General features: G+C 36.5%; 1 protein-coding gene across 2 annotated transcripts in view; it reads right to left on the reverse strand.

Annotated features, from left to right (window-relative positions):
• Nucleotides 1-307: 307 nt before the first annotated feature.
• The window catches only part of Bltp3b (bridge-like lipid transfer protein family member 3B), a 71692-nt gene continuing 51470 nt past the window's right edge, over nt 308-20529 (reverse strand). For both annotated transcript variants that reach the window (XM_090328476.1, XM_090328477.1), the window contains 8 exons: nt 16138-17636; nt 15698-15873; nt 11117-11259; nt 9046-9196; nt 5523-5776; nt 5092-5200; nt 3560-3726; nt 308-549 (listed from right to left, as the gene is read on the reverse strand). In XM_090328476.1, coding sequence (XP_090184602.1) covers nt 430-549; nt 3560-3726; nt 5092-5200; nt 5523-5776; nt 9046-9196; nt 11117-11259; nt 15698-15873; nt 16138-17636 — 2619 coding nt within the window. In that variant the 3' untranslated portion in view covers nt 308-429. The remainder of the gene's footprint in view (nt 550-3559; nt 3727-5091; nt 5201-5522; nt 5777-9045; nt 9197-11116; nt 11260-15697; nt 15874-16137; nt 17637-20529) is intronic.

The following is a 20529-nucleotide window of genomic DNA, read 5'->3' on the forward strand; positions in this document are numbered from 1 at the left end:
CTCTTTATTCTACATTAGCCCTAGAAGCATCTGACTCTGTAATAACAGTAAATTATTAACAAATAGAAATAAATTCAGCAATCTGCATAAATATAAATTTCCATTTTCTTTTTAAAAATGTATATGATACTGAAATGAGGAAATATCTTTTTTCACTAGGCATGTAATTATTTTACAGTATGTGCTGATTTCCCTAGTTCATACCACTTGAGAAGAAAGTTAAGCCCTAAACATAAAACAACAGAAAGATTGTAAAGTTCATACATAGTAACTTTCTAAAAATGGCTTTGGAACAGTCACAACATCATCACATTCCATTTCATTTTATTTTCAAGATAAGGAAAGTCTTCCATTAATTGGTAACATCTGAATTGTAAACATAACTTTCCTACTCCATAGCTGTGACCTGAGTTTTGATAGCCCCTCCTGCTATTCAACAGTCATCTTCTTTAGATGATGAAGAAGTGCATCTTTTTCCAAGTGAGCCTCTGCAAGAGCCATTTTAGCTTTAGCCAGTTCCTGTTTAAGAGATTCATTCTCTTCCATGAGCTGAAATAATATATTTGGAAAATAGAAGAAACTTTATCATTTCCAAGAAATACAGCTTATCCAAAGGTGTGACATTTGAGATTTAAAAAAAAAAATCCACTATCGTAAAGGACCTACTTGAGCTAAAAACTGCTTTGAGAAGCTATAGGGAAACACATGCAATTAAAAATATTTTGCTTTTTGTTTTGTTTTGTAGATTCTGGGGCTTGGACTCTGGACCTGGGCACTGTCCCTGAGCTCTTCAGCTCAAGGCTACCACCGCCCTACCCCTTGAGCCACAATGCCACTTCCGGTTTTCTAGTGGTTGATTAGAGGTAAGAGTCGGTCTTTAGTGCCCGGGCTGGCTTTGAACAATGATCCTCAGATCTCAGCCTCCTGAGTGGTTAGGATTTACAGGCATTAGCCACTGTGCCCACAAATGTTTTAAGTTTTTACCCAGCAATTTAAAAATCTAACTCTTCATTTCCAATTTTAATATAGGATCTCTATACTTCTCTGTGGCCTTAGGCATTGCAGACCTCTTTCTCCTTAAGCTTTACCTTTTCCAGTTTGTGAGCTTGTTTTTAATTGGTGGTATTAGGAATGGCACTGAGGGCTGAGAGTTTGGCCTAGGGGTAGAGTGCTTGCCTACCATGCAGGAAGACCCGGGTTCGATTCCTCGGTACCACATATATAGAAAAAAGCCAGTAGTGGTGCTGAGGCTTAAGTGGTAGAGCTCTAGCCTTGAGAAAGTCCAAGAACAGTGCTGAGGACCTAAGCTCAAGCCCAGGACTGGCAATAAATAAATAAATAAATAAATGGGAGAAAAAAAAGGATTTGAACTGAGGCCTTTGTATTTGTTATGGAGGTGCTTACTAGAGAGCCATGAATCCAGCCATTTCTTTTTTTTACAACATCTATTTTGAAATAAGATCTTTTGTGCAGTATAGGGTCCATGCCTGGACCACAATTTTCCTATTTATAATGTTTTCCATTTAACTAGGATAACAGGTGCACACTAACACTCCCAGCTTCTTTCTGTGGTGATCGTCTCTTGAACATTTTCCTCTGGCTCTCCTAGAACAGAATGCTCTCCAACCTTTGACCCCTGCACAGTTACAGTCAGGCAAGTGCTATCACATCTAGCTATTGGTTGAGGAATTTTATAAACTTTTTGCCTGGAAGGTTTAGAATTGTCATCCTACAAGTATCAGCTCCCCAAGCTGCTTAGAATTATAGATGTGAATCACCATGCTTAGACCCACTTCCAGCTTTTATGCCATAGTTCTTTCATGTCTATTCCTTTTGACCTATGCTACTTTTCTGTTGGGGACCGACTGTGGGGTCAATGACCTTGGACCTGACCTTGGACCTACACAACTGTATACACAAGGAAGTAACTCTTATCAGGATAACTTTAAGCAATGTCAATCAGTTCTTATCAGGATGACTTTAAGCAATGTTAATCCTTTCTCTTTATCCTATATGTGACTTGTTTACTATTTTGTATGAATGTAGCCTCTGGCAGTTCCCTAGTTTTAAGAAGAGTATTTAAGGTCGGAACTTGAAATAAACTGGGCTGCAGTCTTTACCTGGGCTGCAGACCTCCCGGACCCCATCTGTTTGTCTCTCTTCTATTTTTTCCTAGTCCCTGCCCCCTATTTCAGGAATCCCAGTCTGCAAACCCTGGTTTGCTGCCAGCTGGCCCCCGCACTTTTCATCTTCTGTGTGTGTGTGTGTGTGTGTGTGTGTGTGTGCGCACGCGCGCGTGCGTGCGAATGCATGCATGTACACATGTGCTGTGCGTACACATGCCTGCTAGTTCTGCTAGTTTTGGGGCTTGAACTCAGGATTGGCACTGTTCCTAAGCTTTCTTTGCTCGAGGCTATCATTCTATTACTTGAGCCACAACTCCACTTCCAGCTGTTTCATAGTTAATTGGAGATAAGAGTCTCACAGACTTTCCCTGCCTGGGCTGCCTTTGAACCTAAATCCTCAGATCTCAGCCTCCAAGAGCTAAGATTACAGTGAACCACAGCTGCCATGCATCCCTTTTTTTTTAAATTTGTTAAGAATGCTTATATTCTCATTCTATTAGATATAATGGTTGGTTGTTTTCTTTTGTCACTTAAGTCATTCTCTTGCATGATCTCATCTATATATAGCCTGACCTAGCACAAACCTTTCTCTTGAGTTCCAGACTCACATTCTGAATATATTCCAGTAGGTGTTTTATTACAGATGGACCAATAGCTCTGTCCTCCTTTCTTAAGACTTAGTTCAAGCATTTTGTCTCCTTAGATCAATTTGCTAATCCCCAAGGATGAGGATACGATAAAGCCATGGTCTTCCTATATTAACAGAGATGTATTAAATCATAGCTTCTAATTTCAAAGAGCTCTCAAATTAAATGGGAATAATTCCTTATAATTCTCTTAATCAGAAGTGTAGTCCCTGAGACAAAATGTCTTAACCAGTGATTGTAAACTCTTACCTTTCCTATTAGATTTTCAGTTTTTCAATACAGGGACTACATAATGTTTGATCAAGAAGCTACCAAATCCGCAATTAGCAGATGAATGAACTTAATATGTGGTTCTGCCACAGAGAAAATTCTGTTAACCATTTTTGTTTATAGTGACAGAAAATAAATAATGTGAATGTTAACAAATGTTAAGAGAGTTCAGAAATGATAATATATTCTCAGCCATTCTAAAGGCTGTTAAATTTAGGAGGATGGCAGCCATTACAATGGCTGAGGATATATTATCATTTGTATGAAGCAAATATAGTCATATGAGAAGCATCCTGAATATACAAAAACACACTTGAATCTGTTTTTTTTTAAAGACTCCAAGAGTAAAAACAACAAATACACTGCAAGAATGTACAAGTGTTTTATCTTAGCACTAAGAGTTTCTAGCACAGTGCTTGTGCACAACAGGCATTCACTATATTTTATTTAAGCAAATCAACATTTTAACTATTAATATATTATTATTTGGTTAGTCTAAATTAGGCTTCCTGTTACCTGTTTCTTGGTAAAGTGAAATGAGCACTCAGGAACATCTGGGCTTGTCTGAGTGGCTTGAGTGACACTAGATTTTTTCTTCAGATCATACTTCTCATCAGTCATCAACACTGAGTCACTTTTGAAATTTTCCTTCAAGTCATTTTCGGTGTTAAACATATGAGAATCTGATCAAACAAATAAAACACTGAAGTAACATTTCCAAATATCTGATGTCTTTAAACTGTTGTAAAAAATATTTTAAAAATGGTATCTCTAGGACTGGGAGTTTGGCCTAGTGGTAGAGTGCTTGCCTAGCATACACAAAGACCCAGGTTCGATTCCTCGGTACCACATACATAGAAAAAGCTAGAAGTGGAACTGTAGCTCAAGTGGTAGAGCGTTAGCCTTGAGAAAGCCCGAGGACAGTGCTCAGGCCCTGAGTTCAAGCTCCAGGACTGGCAAAAAAATATATATATATATATATATATAAATATATTTGGGTATAATATGATATAAAAATAGAAAAATCAGCAAAATCAAAAGCTCATTCTTTGAAAAAACAGGACAACTGACAAATCTTTAGACTAACCAAGAAAAGAAAAAAAAAAAGAAATTAGAACCAAGAAAAAAAATACTGCCAACATTATAGGAACAGAAAGAAGTATAATGGAATAATTACATATTAAGGTAGAAATAAAAGCATTAATGAATTAAATGCCTAGTAATATACAATTAAAAAAAAAAAAAGAAAAAAACTCCACACAACTACAAGGGGAACACCAGGGTAGATTGCAGTTTGAAGCCAGCCCAGGAAGAAAAGTCCCTGTGAGACTCATATCTCTAATTAACCATTCAAAAACTGGAATTGGCTCTGTGTCTCAAGAGGTTCAGTGACAGTGCTCAGGCCCTAAGTTCAATCTTCACAATCATCAAAAAACAACAACTAAAAAGTGGGGCCAGGCATCTGTGGCTCTCACTTATAATCCTAGCTACTCAGGAGGCTGAGATCTATGGATCAAAATTCAAACCAGTTAGGCAGATAAATACAACTCTAGTTAATTCTAGAGTTACTTAACTCTAGTTAACTAGCAAAAAAAAAAAACAAAAACAGAAGTAGAGGTGATAGAAAACAAGTTATGTGTGAAAAATCTGAACAAGATTCAAGGCCTGGAGTTCAAGAGCAAGCACAACCACCAAAAAAAAAGGAGGGGAGGAGGGAGAGAGAACCAAATGAGAAACAAAGCAAAAAATTCAAATAGAGGCAGACTAAGAACCATAAAAATCTCTCTCATTTTCATTCAAGATACATCTGCAAAACAAGTATTTAGACAACTAAAGATGAGTTGTTTCCAAGTTCTATGTTTTCAGGTACTAATGGCATTTTATTGTAATACAGCTAAAGTATCCTTCAATCATCTTCTACTGCAAGCACACACACATATAAAGAATGAGTGGGGGGTAAAAAAAAACAAAACACCAGAAACAATCTGAAGGTAAGTAATTTAACTTCAAAATCTGAGATGGTTATTTGCCTCATTTTTCATTCATACCTCTGATATGAAAAGAGCCATCATCATTTCTCTCTACCACAAGATGATCAATATGTACAGTTACAGGCATTGGTTCAAGGGATGTTGTACTACTCCGAGGACTGTCATCCTGTAGGTATAAGAAATATTTATATCTTCTTAGTACTAAGTAGGTGACAAAATCAGAAAAATCAATTTAAATAAGTCATTTCCATCATTACTATTTTAAATGAGTTAGAAACATGTGGATAACAAGTGTGAGTTGATACATTAAGAAAATTGCCTTCTATTCTGATATTTTCTAATTTCTAAGGATCTCTATATTATATACCATAAAGACCAGTAAATTTCATCTTAATGGAGTATTATACAGAAAGCATAATTAGTCATGAATCAAAGTCCATGTAGACACTATGAACATTTATAAAATATAAAAGTATCCATTAACATACTTTCAAATTTATTTTTGTGTTAGAAACTTGTATCTTCATTGGCATTACTGTTGCAATAGTTTCATCTTCCAAAAAATGTTGAATGTTCATAAGAGAAGATGTAAGAAATTCGGTGCTGAAGTTTTCTATATGACATTGCAGAAACCCATTTTTTTCTGCAAGCAAAGAGTGCATTACAGCACCAGGCCCACTTTCAAACCTCAGAGAAATCTCAGGAGAGGATTTGGAATGAATTGTAGATTTCTGGTCAGAACCTAAGGAAATGATCATAGGAAAAAAATCATAGCTTTATAGAGCTAATATCACTATTAGTATAAAGAAGCTATGCTAAAAATGAGGTTAGTTGCTTTGTATGTTAAAGCAATAAGAAATAAAAATTATTTTAATAATTACCCCAATTTAGCTGATAACTATAGTATATATAAAACATATTCGGTGTATACTATGATGCCATCTTTTTTCTTGGTAACTTTCTACTGTAATAATGTTAAGCTTTATTTTTAGGTTTTTTTGATAACAGGAAAACACATCATGATATAAATCTTATACAATACATATCAGATATTTAAGTGTGTTGATATGACTGACCCATATCAGATATATAATGTTTTTAGGTGAGTACCTATCTATACATCTGTAGTATTGCATATTAGACGACTATGGACCTAGGAATGTGACTTATGGTAGAATGCTTGCCTGGCATGCATGAAACCCTGGGTTCAATTCCTCAGTACCACATAAACAGAAAAAGACGCTATGGCTCAAGTGGTAGAGTGCTGACCTTGAACAAAAAGAAGCTCACGGACAGTGCGCAGGCCTTGAATTCAAACCCCAGGACTGGCAAAAATAAATAAATAGATGACTGTAATGAAGAAAATCGTGGCATTTAAAACAAAGTTTAGCCAGGCACCAAGGGCTCGCATCTATAGTCCTAACTACTAATGAGGCTGAGATCTGAGGATCACCATTCAAAGCCAGCCCCAGGCACAAAAGTTCATGAGACTTTTATCTCCAATTAACCACTAGAAAAGTAGAAATGGTGCTGTGGCTCAAAGGGTTAGAGCACTAGCCTTGAGCTGAAGGTCTCAGGGACAGTGCCCAGGACCAGAGTTCAAGCCCCCAAAACTGATGAAACAAACAACAACAACAACAAAACTTGAGGTTTGGCACCTTCCTATTAAATGTGGTCTTAAAATAACAGGAAAGTAAACAGAGAATGTATCCTTTTAAAATGTCTCTCTTAGAAAACAAATCTAGCCGAGCGTTATAATCTGTGTAGTGCATTAATAACCCCAATGTGCAGGAGGTTGATGCAGGAGAATCACCAGGGTCAAGGCTAGGCTGGGCTACAGAGCGAGAAAAAAAAAAAAAAAGGACAGTTGAAAACCATAAAGTATTAGCACTGATATTTTAAGCCTCACATGTAAGTATTTAAAAATAATTTAGGGGGGGCCAGGAGTTTGGCCTAGTGGTAGAGTGCCTGCCTAGCATGCATGAAGACCCAGATTCAATTCCTCGACACCACATACATCGAAAAAAGCCAGAAGTGGTGCTGTGGCTCAAGTGGTAGAGCTCTAGACTTGAGAAAGTCCAAGGACAGTGCTCAGGCCCTAAGCTGAAGCCCAGGACTGGGAAAAATAAAAAATAATAATAAATTTAAAAAATAAACATAATTTAGGGAGCCAGGAGTGTGGCCTACGGAGAGAGTGCTTGCCTAGTATGCACGAAACCCTGGGTTCGAGTCCTCCGTACCACCTACACAGAAAAAGCCAGAAGTGGTCTGTGGCTTAAAGGGGTACAGCTCTAACCTTGAGAAAGTTCAAGGATAGTGTCCAGGCCCGGAGTTCAAGCCCCAGGACTGGCAAATAATAACTTTGAATAGGATATGATGCCCTGGAAGGGGTGGAGAAAGGAACCATAACTGGGGGGAGGGGGAAGGAAGGAACGACAACACATATAATTATGTTTTAATGCAGGACCTAGACTCACGTGAGGTATGCCTGCAATCCATATTGCCTTTTTTTTTTTTTGAAGATACTGTTCAGGTTGAGGTCTTGCATTTTCTCTGGAGCTGGCCTTAAATTATAATACATATGCCTCCCACACAGCTGAGATCACAGATGTGCCCCACCATAACCACTGCCTATTTTTCCAGGTAGGCTTCAAACCACAATCTTCCTCATCTTCTTTTCCCAACTAGGTGAAATGAAGGTATGAGCCACTACACTCAGCGTAGAGTAAGGTACAAGTGAGCTATAAATAAGAAAAAGAAAAAAAAGAAAAAGAAAAGGTGCCGGGAGCATGTGTGACTCAAGTGGCAGAGCACTAGCCTTGAAAAATCCCAAGGAGAGTGCCCAGGTCCTGAGTTCAAGCTCCAGGACTGGCAAAAAAAAAAAAGAAAAAGAAAAAGAAACGAAAAAAAGGTAAAAGGTAGGCACCTGAAAATAATCTGAGTACAATCTGGCATTAGGTAAAAATGGGGTCCAAGTTTGAAATTTTATTTTAAATCATATGAAATATGAATCCTTTACAAACATAAATTTAAATAAATTCAACTTCTTTCATTTTGCAAGCTATTAAGATTTTTACTTACTAATATAAAATTCTTGAATTTTTTGGGGTGCTGGTAGCTATAATTCTAACTACTTAGAAGGCTAATATCTGAAGAGTGCAGTTCAAAGCCAGCCTGGCCAGAAAAAGTTCATGAGACTCTCATCTCTAATTAACCACTAGAAAACTGGAAATAGACTTGTGGCTCAAAGTAGTACAAGACTAGTCTTGAGCAAAAGCTTGGAGACAGTGCCTAAGCTGAGTTCAAGCCCTACCAATCCCTCTACGCCCCCCACTACACACACCAAAAAAAAACATCTCTTGATAGCAGATATATGGTAAATGCAAGGTAAATTTACCTAAGGTGTTGGCTTTATAAACAAATGGTATGTTTATCTGCAATTTCCAAGTTGCAAGGTAACATATTTACCTGATACAAGACTATATTGATTTCTATATATTATGTACCAAACATAGAATTAAATGTACAAAAATAATATTTTTAGTACTGGTTCTAGAGCTTAATAAACTCAGGGCCTGGGCACTGACTAAAAACTGTGATCAAGGCTGGTTCTACCACTTTAACCATGGCACCGTTTACAGCTTTTTGGGGGGAGGTGGGTGGCTCTGGTGGTTAATTGGAGATAAGAGACTAGCAAAAATAATATAGCTCATTGACTTTTGGTCTTTTCTTTCTAAATTATATTTTATTTTGTTGTAAAGGTGATGTACTCATTTCCTTACTTACATAATGGCAACCCCTCTGCACATTTCTTATCAAACATTGTTACCCATTCCTTCATTTTTCTCCCCCATTACTCCCCACCCCCTGCCCACCACCAACTTTTAGTCTTAAAAGAAATTTTACTGGAGTTCAGATACATAAAAGACAAAACTCTGATGAGTCATATATAAAATGAGTCTAAATCACGTTACTTCATGTAAAAAAAAGGTATTTTTTTAAAGTTCTTACCAGTGGGACGATTACAAAGGTAATGGCGAAGACTGATATTGCCTAGCTGATTTGGTGTCACCTGGTTCACCTGAAGACATATCTCTGTATCTTCTCCTCGAATGTCAATTTCCCCATTCACACCAGTAATTTTAAACACCACAACAGACATCTAGTAATGGTTGCATAAATGTAAGTTTTAGAAAAAAATAAAAGAACCATTAATCTCTAAAAATACAACTGTGACTTATCAAATTGCTGACCTGCAGACTACGGTTGTTGCATCTCTAATTCAAAAATCATAAATTTGAAATGTTTTACATGACAGTATATTACTACAGGTAGAAAATTCCACATAATGAAATTCTGTTTCATGCAAAAGATTATTAAAAATATTGTAAAAAAATTTCTTCAAGCTACATGAAATATAAATAAATTTCATATTTTGACTTGGGTCCTATTCCCAAGATATCTCATTATGTACATATATAAATTAAGAAATCTGGGGCTGGGAGTTTGGCCTAGTGGTTAAAGTGCTTGCCTAGCATGCATTAAGACCCGGGTTCGATTCCTTGGTACCACATACACAGAAAAAAGCCGGAAGTGGCGCTGAGGCTCAAGTGGTAGAGCTCTAGCCTTGAGAAAGTCCAAGGACATTGCTCAGACCCTGAGCTCAAGCCCAGGACTGGCAAAAAAAATTAATTAATTAATTAATTAAGAAATCTGAAATGCAAGACAGTTCATCATAGAATTTTGGATAAAGGATATTCAACCTGGAGAGATCAAGTTCAGCTTCTTTTTTTCACTTATCTCTCTTGAAAATGACAGAGATGATATTAATTTTCAAATGATTTTCACTAACAGTAGATCATAATATATTTTTAGTTACCTCATAAGAATACTTTTGTTGTTGCTTTCTATATGGGGCAAAATGAGTGTGCAGATATAGAGGGTGAGCAAATGCAGTTATACATTCAATATATGCTATGTAATTATGGGCAAGAACAAGAGGGGTTTAATGGGGGAGAATGAAGGAAAGAGTAATGTAGTCCAAGAAGCACTGTACTCATTACCTGATTAATGGAATTATAACCCCTTTGTACAACTCTTCAATAATAACAATTTTAAAAAGAATATTTCATTAGGTAATTAAGTGCTTACAAGAAATTAGCAACCTATTTCCTTTGTAGAAAGCTCCTCATTATCTAGTTATAGTGGTACATGCCTATAATTTCAGCACCTGGGAGTCTGAAGCAGAATCAGAAGTTTGTGGCCAACCTACATTACATAATGAGACCCTGTCTCAAAAACTAAAAATCTAAGCCAAGCACAGTAGCTCTCTCTTGTAATCATAGCTACTTAAGAGGCTGAGATCTGAAGACTGAGGTTTAAAGCCAGTCCAGGCACCAAAGACTGTGAGACTCTCATCACCAATTAGCCACTAGAAAAACTGGAAGTGGTGATATGGCTGAAAGAGTACGGCCTTGAGCTGAAGAGATCAGGGATGGTGCCCAGGCCCAGAGTGAAGCCTCAAAACTACAAAAAAAAAAAAAATAATAATAATAATAATCTCATCTCCTTCTTACAAAGATTTGCCTTTCCTTCTTCCTTTCCATTAAAGAACAAAAATGTTAAGTTAAACATAAAAGAAAGGGGCCGGGAGTTTGGCCTAGTGGTACAGTGCATGCCTAGCATGTATGAAGACTCAGGTTCGATTCCTTGGTACCACATATATAGAAAAAAGTCAAAAATAGTGATATTGCTCAAGTGGTAGAGCCCTAGCCTTGAGAAAACCCAAGGACAGTGCTCAGACCCTGAGTTCAAGCCCCAGGACTGGCAAAAAAAAAAAAATAATAATAATAAAATAAATAAAAGAAAAACAGACCCTCTCTCTCTGCGCATAAAACAAATTAGAAAAGCAAAAATATAGAAAAAATTACTTCATCAGGCAAGAAGGAAACATTTTTTGCTAGAATAGGAAGAACAAAGTAATTCATCTACCATATTGAATTCACTTTATATATTTGTATCTTAAAACATACACATATGAAATAGCTTTTTTTTTTTTCACGACTCCCCCTGAAATGATTACCAGGTCATCACGGGCTTCTTGAGCACCCTCTGAATTTGTACTAATGGCATCTGGAGAGTTTTCCCCATAATTTTGCACGCTTGCACTGGCATTCATACATTCTGCCGGGCTCTGATAATTTGTAGTTGAGCTCTTTTTAATTCCTGAAATACAAAAGTAAAGTAAAGCCAAGTGCACTGATGGCTCATGTCTCTAATCCTAATCAAGAGGCTGAGATCTGGGGATCATAGTTCAAAGCCAGCCCAGGCAGGGAAATGTATGAGACCTACTCCAATTAACAACCAAAAAATGATAGGAGTAGAACTGTGGCTTAAGTGGTAGAGTACTAGACTTGAGCATAAAAGTTTAGGGACAGCACATAAGTGCTGAGTACACACACACACAGAACAAAATAACAGACTGAAATGAGTTTCATACTGATCTAACAATGTTATGTTTATTTAATCAAAACAGACTATCATTTCCACTCATTATTTAAAAGCAGTAGGCAAAGAGTCAGATTATGGATAGCTATCAAATAATGAGAAATAATTTCCTGTAAGCCATAAACTTCGTGTGAAAAGATCTCACATTGCTGAACACAATGTAGATAGGTTCTCCCGCTATAGCTACAGTACTGTGGCAGCTGAGAGTCTACCCTCACTACTACCCCACTACCTGTCCACATTAAACAGTTCTAAGTTTTAGTGTGACCACATCATTTTTCTCTACAGCATCCTACAACAACTCTTAACTATCTATGATAAGAACTTAACTCTATACTTATGTGATTATTCTCATTTCTATCTATCTCTGTTGTACTTCAGTATTTCTCAAGCTAAAAAGGGAAAAAACATGTGTTTATCACACACAGTAATCCTTTAAAGTGATCTATTATAAGCAGAATTGTTAGAAAAGCCAAAAGACCCAAGGGAGAAAAAAATTAAAACCTATGCCAGGCGCTGGTGGCTTACTCCTGTAATCCTAGCTGCTCAGAGGGCTAAGATCTGAGGACAGCGGTTCAAAGCCAGCCGGAGCACAATAAGTCCATGAGAGCTGGGCACAGTAACTCACATCTATAAACTTAGCTACTCAAGAGCTGAGATTTGAGGATGGTGATTCAAAGCCAGCCTGGGAACTAAAGACCTTGAGGCTCTTGTCTTCAATTAATCGCTAGAAAACTGGAAGTAGCACTGTGGCCCAGGGGTAAAGCAGGAGCCTTGAGCTGAAGAGCTCAGGGATAATCCTAGGCCCAGAGTTCAAGCCCCATGACCTACCAAAAAAAAAAAAAAAGGTATGTGAGACTCATCTCCAATTAACCACCAGAAAACCAGAAGTTCATTATTTTATTCACAGCCATATAACCAGCTTTAGCACAGGCGTTACAAACAAGCAGGTGCTTTACTAAAGTTTCTACTTTTAGATGAGAGAACTAATGGAAACACCTTAAAAGCTCTTTCTTTCTTCTAGTTGGGAGTTTTCCAAGGCTTTTTTTTTTCTTTCTTTCTTTTTTTTTCTTTTGTCATGGGACTTGAACTGTGGGTCTGGGTGCTGTTCCTGAGCTCTTCCAGCTCAAGGTACTGCCCTACCTCTGGAGCCACAGAGCACTTCTGGTTTTCTGGTGGTTAACTGGAGATAAGAGTCTCACAGACTTTAGTGCCCAGGCTGGCTTTGAACCTCGATTCTCAATTCTCAGCCTTCTGAGTAGTTAGGATTACAGTTGTGAGACACCGTGGCCGACTCATCCAAGGCTTCTTTGATAAGGTAATAAAAGCTTTTTTGCTAAAGTAATTAGAAAGAAAGAAAAAAGTTTTCCAAGCACAGATACAAAATTCGAGATGGAAAATACTGTCAGTACAGAAACTAAGAAGTGTAGTGAATACAAACAAAAACACCAGAACAAGTCAGTCAGGATCAAATCACTCACAATACTGTAATTAGTATTACACTGTAAGCAATGTTACACTACTATAAGTAATGTTACATAAATAGTTACACTATAAATAACATTAAGGATTTAAAACTTAATAGCCTTATAGTAACAAGAACTTATAAGGATTAAACTGGGAAAATAACATGTTTTTAGAGAAGTATTCCGTCTATGGAATAAGAACAGATGGACAAGAACAGATGTAGGAGACCACATAGGAGCTGACGCCTAACTATGTGTGTGTTCATAGGAATGTGTTCATATTCATAAGTACGTATGCATGTATATATGCATACCTGTTTCCACACTGACATACATATATGACACACACACATATAAAAATACATGGTTAAAGGTCTAGACATATATGTGCCCAAAACTGATGATAGTTACCTCTAGAGTAGGGAATGGAATCAAGGTAGAATAAAGATGATGTTAAGATGTTGTTTTCGCCGGGCACTATAGCTCATGCCTGTAGTCCTAGCTAACTAAGCAGGCTGAGATCTGAGGACTGAGATTCAAAGCTAGCCCAGGCACTAAAGTGAGACTCTTTTCTCCAATTAACCACCAGAAAACCAGAAGTGCCCATGGACAATACCCAGGCCCAGAGTTCAAGTTCCACAACCAACCCCCTCCAAAAAAATGTTGTTCTCTTCAAAAAATGTGCTATTTTTTGGATACAGAAAATGTGGAATATATATATATATGTATATATATACACATACATACATACAATGGAATTCTACATAGCCAACAGACAAGATAAAATAATGGCATTTGCAGGGAAATGGATGAATCTAGAGCGAATCATGTTGAGTGAGACAAGTCAAGACCAAAGGAACAAAAGGCACATGCTATCCTTAATATGTGGCTATTAGATCCAAACAGTACAGCGAGAACTCAATATTTGCATACCTAATGCTATGGACATGGTATTGGAAATATAAACACAACTACATAGACATAAAAATCTATTATTCAATAGACATGTTTTATTACATAGATTAATATGTGTCTATGACATACAAACCCTCAGCCTAATTTTAATTATGTTCTAAAATCTAAGTGCCAGTGATTGCATATAGAGATTCCCTTCTTGAATACTTGTTTGTTAAATACATCATTTGAAATATGATGTAAAAATCAACACTAATAAATTATTTAATAAAATATGCTATTTTTGTATTCTAGGTATGTTCATATTAGCTGATGTTTTTCTTACAATGAGAGTATTCATAGATTTCCTATAAAATTAAACAAAAGAAAAGTGAGAAACTCCTCCCAATGAGTTATAAATTCCTCTAACATAACAAAATAATTAAAAATTCAGGAGAACCAGGAATGTGTAACATTTAAATGTTCTATATAGTCATTTTTTTTCAAGATCCTGCAAATAACACATTCCTTGAATCTATTCTAAGACAGTAACCAGAAATTTATAGGCAAAATTTATAAAACAAGGAAATTACTGATAGCATTTTTATAACTCAGAAATTATAAGCAATTTAAAACTTCACATTAAGGAAATGACTAAAAGACCATAGTATTCCTATGTCAACTTTATGAAGGCTGAAAAACATCTCCAAAGTAATCAAAATAATATTAGATAATGCTTACAGGTGAAAAAGATTATTTTTAAAAGTGTCTATAACATAACAATAATTACATATATACAAATTTTTAGACTGAAGATATCCCTAAATGTGAAATTTAGTATGACTTTATTTTCTAAATTATAGTTGTGTTTCCTAGGTTTCTCACATTAAGTCTTGGTAGTTATTTTTATTACTTAACAGAAATAAAGAAATCACTATTCTTTCTGTGGAAGAATAAGGATATTTGCCATTGGTATAGTTTAAAAATATACTTAGATCATAGAATGAAAATCTCATTAAGGAAAGATTTGATGCCATAAGGGGACAGGCAGCAACTACAGCTATCAATTCTAAAGCTCTCTAGTCTTTTTACAACTTATAATACAGAAATACAACTACAATGCTTTGCTGGAAAGGAGATTGCCATGAATTACTCGAACTAAGGTCAGATTAGGGATTTTTTTTAATTTACATATGATAATAATCATTCCCTGAGTCTGAGGAATGGGTATAACATAAAACTAAAAGTGTGAACTCTTCAGTCCAACTAGCTGATAAATCTGTCTCTACTGCTTCCTAGCTATCTAACTTTCAACCAGCAGTGTATGAGAGTTCCTATTTCAATTCCTGCTCTTATTTTCTGAGCAACTGTAGTTTCCCTCAGAAAATAATTACTGTGCCTGTTTCTTCAGAATTGTCCTTATGTTCTACCATGGAGGCTTCAAAGTTTTAGGCCCTACTTACAGATATTTGATCTATTTGCAGATGATTTGTGTACAGGGTGAGAGATAAAGGCCTACTTTTAGTCTACATGAATTCTACGTGCAGATAACCAATTATTTTCCCAGAACCATTTGCTGAAGATATATATCTGTAATAGAGGTTAACAGCTTTGGTGTTGGTTGCTTTATAATCTAAATGACTGTACAAATAATTGCTGGATGTCAGTCATAAACGGACAGGAGTTTCTGGCTAAAAGAAACATGAGAACAACGGTCAGAAAGGTAGTCTAGGGGAGTATGTATAAATAAAACTATTTAAGTGTATAATAAGAAAGTTTAAACTGTACTGCTTTACCTTTTTCCAAAAGCATCTGACTATCACTTCCATCACTTTCTAACAACTGTTCTTCTAGTATCATGCTGTCAATTGAAATGGTATCCAATGAGATTTGTGAGGAGCTTCTTTTCATGTTCTTATAAGAAACACAGAGTGGAACCTGGTTGGGTAGACAACGTTCCTTAGGCTTTCCACTGTTAAAACAAAATTAACAGAATATTGTTACATTGATATATATTTATCTTACAAATTATTAAATACATACATAGTTTCCACAAGGTTTTGAATTTATTTCCATGTGTAAGTTCAAAGAATTCCCAAATTTCCAATAATCTACCCCTTCCAGCAACTCTAAAAATATTCTTGGTCGTGAGTCATCTGCCCCAAAACACATACATTCATATGCACAAATACTTAGTGAAACAAAGGAATGCCAAATTTTACTAGCATGTTGTTACCTTAAAGATGACTGAGACTTAAGTGTTTTAACCGTGGATCCTTCTTTACTCATTTCCATGCTCTCAGGGAGTGAAGCTGCTTCTGGAAGCAAATCTTCAGCCTTAAAGATGGACTCTATGGTTTCATTTCCTTTATTAGTTAAACTATTTGAAAAGGTGTTTTGATGACTGTCATTACCAAACGATGACATTTTTGAGCCTTCTCTGTAGTTCAAGACACTATTTGAATCTGCGTGAGATGAATCCTTTCTGTCACTTATTTGTAATCCAATTTCTCCTGAGCCACTCTTGTAAGTAAGTCCACTACTTTCATCTTCACTTATTTTCCCTAAATGCTTATCTGATAAATACTCCAGAAAAGAAGTACCTTTTTGCAGATTTGTATCACTAGCTGATTTAAAAAGCAAAGAATCCTTCAAAGGGACATGACTAAGATCAACACTCATAGATCTGTTGTCTGACATATGATTAACAGTTACACTTCTTATTTGATTTATACCACTACTAAATTGTTTTCTTTTTGAAGATAAAAATTCTCCATTTTCTGTAGGCAAGTAATCAGGAACCATTGGGCTCACACTTTCAGACAGAGGTGACTTAAGAGTATTGACATGATCCACTGGATGTAGCAAGAGAGCCAGTTCTGCACTTTTAAGTAAAACACCAATACAAATAGATGTCTGACTAGCAGGACTTCCAGTCACAGCTTCCACATCTTTTCTTAAATTATCTGAAAGAAGAATAAGTGAATCGTGTAGGAAAAGCAAGAGCAAATATTGGTAGTGGTTGATCTGCATACTAACATGTTTATGAACATGAACCAGGACATGAATATCTGCATCTGAAGTTGAAGAGGAAACGCTTGTAAGTGTATCTGATGAAGGTTTCTGACCACCATCTGTCAAGGGTTCAGATTCTGTACTATAATACTCTTTCAAGAGCTTTTTACGCTTTAGTCGGCCAGCCAGATCACTAGATTCACTTTGGGATGTATTTAGAGATACTTGATTACAATTATGCAGCTCTTTTTGTGACTCTGTATATCTTGTTGGTTGACATATCCAGAAAGATAGAGGGAATGAATCTACAAAACTTATTGGTCTTCCTTTCCCACTTTTCATGCCCTCATAATCTATCCAAAATTGAGAAAAGTGCACTGCCCAAACATCCATGGCAGCAGAAGTTTTAAGAGTGTTTTTATTCAACTCAGGAGTAATATTCCCTTTATAAATTTCATGCATTTTAGTATCTTGTTCATGGGCATGCCTCTGGAAAATTGGATGTAGAAGATGAAAATTGTCAGAAGACTTAGGAAAGCTAGTATAAGTTTTACTAAAAAATTCACAATCCTTGAAGTCTTGAAATAGAGCTTCTAGATCAGAATGCCGACAGTTTGGACAGTGCCTTGTATTTGTGGCAATCATTTCAGAACTCTGGATAGAAATGGTGTGTGGTTGATCTTGATGACATTCAGATTTCATTTCAGAGGGAATGACAATCTAGAAAGTAAAAAAAAAAATAATAATAACAATCTAGTCCAATTTATAAGCCCACATATCTTGAAGATTAAAGAAGAACATGACTTAACTTAGGAAGATTTTCTTGACATTTTCTCCACAAGTATTATTTTCTTGTCCAGGCATAAAACACTACCTCTCTTTCAAATCTTTTACAAACTGAATATAAGAGAACTAAAGGATTGACAACTAAAAATAAACTTCAAAAAGAAAACATGTAAAATGTATACAAAGTATGATAAATCAGAAAAAGAATACATTTAAATGAGTTTTTACTTAATGTGTATTATGCTCTTAAGTACACACACAAAAAAATGCCAAGTTTGAAAATTTCATAAAAAAGTACTTTAGCTCCAAGTATTTCTATACTTACCTAATTTGGGAAAGGGTAGGGGAATAACAAAATGGTGAGAGACAAGGGATAAAAGGTGAACCAATTCAACAGCAATATTCACAAGACACTAGGTTGGAAATGAACTTTACAACTTGCCGGGGACCTCAGGGTGGGAAGGGAATGTAGAAGGAAAATGAGAGAGGGGTTAACAATGTTTGAGAAGAAATGTACTCATTACCTTACTTATGTAATTGTACAACACCTTTACAATAAACTTACATTCAAAATAAAAGAAAGAAAATAACCCTAACATGATAGGTCAAATTACTTACTATACTAATTCTCAAGAGATGATCCAATCCTCAAAAATATTTACAACAAAGAGTTCAGTGACTTGTTTTATTACTATTCATACTCAAAAATGCAAAGACTTGGGGCCAGGAGTTTGGCCTAGTGGTAAAGTGCTTGCCTCCTGGTTCAGTTCCTTGGTACCATATACATAGAAAAAAGCCATTAGTGGTGCTGTGGCACAGGTGGTAGAGATCTAGCCCTAAGAAAGCCCAAGAACAGTGTCAGGCCTTGAGTTCAAGGCCCAGGACTGGCAAAAAAAAAAAAAGCAAAGAGAGTAGGACCAGGCATTTTGCCTAGTGGTAGAGTGCTTGCCTAGCATACACAAAGACCGGGTTCGATTCCTTGGTACCACATACATTGAAAAAAAAGCCAGAAATGGTGCTGTGGCTCAAGTGGTAGAGCTCTAGCCTTGAGGAAGATCAAGGAAAATGTTCAGGCCGAGTTCAAACCCCAGGACTGGCCAAAAAAATGTGAAGATTACTATGTAATTCTAATCTGGCAAACTATACATTAGAAAACATGCCACTTAATACAGAATTCTATAAAATCTTTGATTGAATCTTTCCAAAATTCCTGCCATAAAATTCTTGAGTTTTACTAACATCATTTCACAGAAAATAGACTAAAGGCATATAGTATATATACCAATAATAGGCCTAGAAATTGACATTTTCATCTATCTCCAATTTTTATTTTACTTGCTAAAATAGTGGAAGGGAGGTGGGGTTTTTTGTTGTTGTTTTAATAATGAGAATTTTAGCTAGGCACTGTGGCTCACACCTGTAAATCCTAGCTACTCAGGAGGCTGAGATCTGAGGATCATGGTTCAAAGCCAGCCTGGGCACTAAAGTTCATGAAGCTATCTCCAATTAACCACTAGAAAACTGGACGTGGCACTGAGGCTCCAGGAATACAGCACTAGCCTAGAGCTAAAGAGCTCAAGGACAACACCCAAGCCCAAGGGTAGGACAATAGCTTTGAGCTGAAGAGCTCAGGGAAAGTGCCCAGGCCCAGAGCCCAAGCCTCACAACCAACTGACCTAAATAAATAAATAAATATCTATAGAATTTTGAGCCAGCATAAAAGACATGCAAATCAAAACAACTCTAAGATTCCAGCTCACTCCAGTTAGAATGGCCAGGATCAAGAAATCTAATAACAACAGATGCTAGAGGGGATGTGGCCAGGAGGGATCACTACTACACTGTTGGTGGGAGTGCAAACTCATTCAACCACTATGGAAAACAGTATGGCAGTTCCTCAAAAGACTAAACATAGAACTCCCCTATGACCCAGCAATTCCACTACTTGGCATTTACCCAACCGTCCAGAAACAAGGACATACTAAAGCCACTAGCACAACGGTGTTCACTGCAGCACTTTTTACCATAGCAAAGATATGGAATAAACCCAGATGTTCCTCAGTTGATGAGTGGATCAACAAAATGTGGTATTTATACACAATGGAATTCTATGCTGCTGTCAGAAAGAATGACATTGCCCCATTTGTAAGGAAATGGAAAGACTTAGAAAAAATCATATTAAGTGAAGTAAGCCAGACTCAAAAGAACATAGGCTCAATGGTTTCCCTCATTGGATATAATCAGTAGAAACCTTGGGCTCTCCTAGCAGAGATTTACAATAGAACAAAACCTAGATAGTATGATACTAAATGAAAGGACCTCCAGATATAGAAACAAACGCCATATAATGAGTAATTGTGGCCTTAATGTACTGTTATCTTTCATCTCTTTTGCTGTCCCTTGGTTATTTCATATTGTTACAGTATTTCACCTTGTTATCTGATACACTGTATATATGCTTGATTGATTATTTGAAATTGGATAGGAAAGGGGGTAAACAACATGAGCGATGGGGGGGGTGGTAAAATGGGGACCATGACATGAGAAAGGGTATCAATGTATGTGAAGTAATGCACCTTCCATCTGGTGAATATAATGTAACCCTTCTATTAATTACAATAAAAAAATATATGAAAAAAAATTTGACCTAGGCACTGATGGCTCATACCTAGCTACTTAGAAGGAGGAGATCTAAGAATCACAGGCGGGAAAGTCTAGGAGATTCTTATCTACAATTAACCACTAGAAAAGTGGCACTGTTGTGCCTCAAAGTGGTAGAGCACTAGCCTTGAGCAAAAGAGATCACAGACAGTGCCAAAGCCCCAAG

This window comes from Megascapheus bottae, chromosome 2 (genome assembly GCF_031878675.1).
Source record: "Megascapheus bottae isolate mThoBot1 chromosome 2, mThoBot2.hap1, whole genome shotgun sequence".
Taxonomy (NCBI): Eukaryota; Metazoa; Chordata; class Mammalia; order Rodentia; family Geomyidae; genus Megascapheus; species Megascapheus bottae.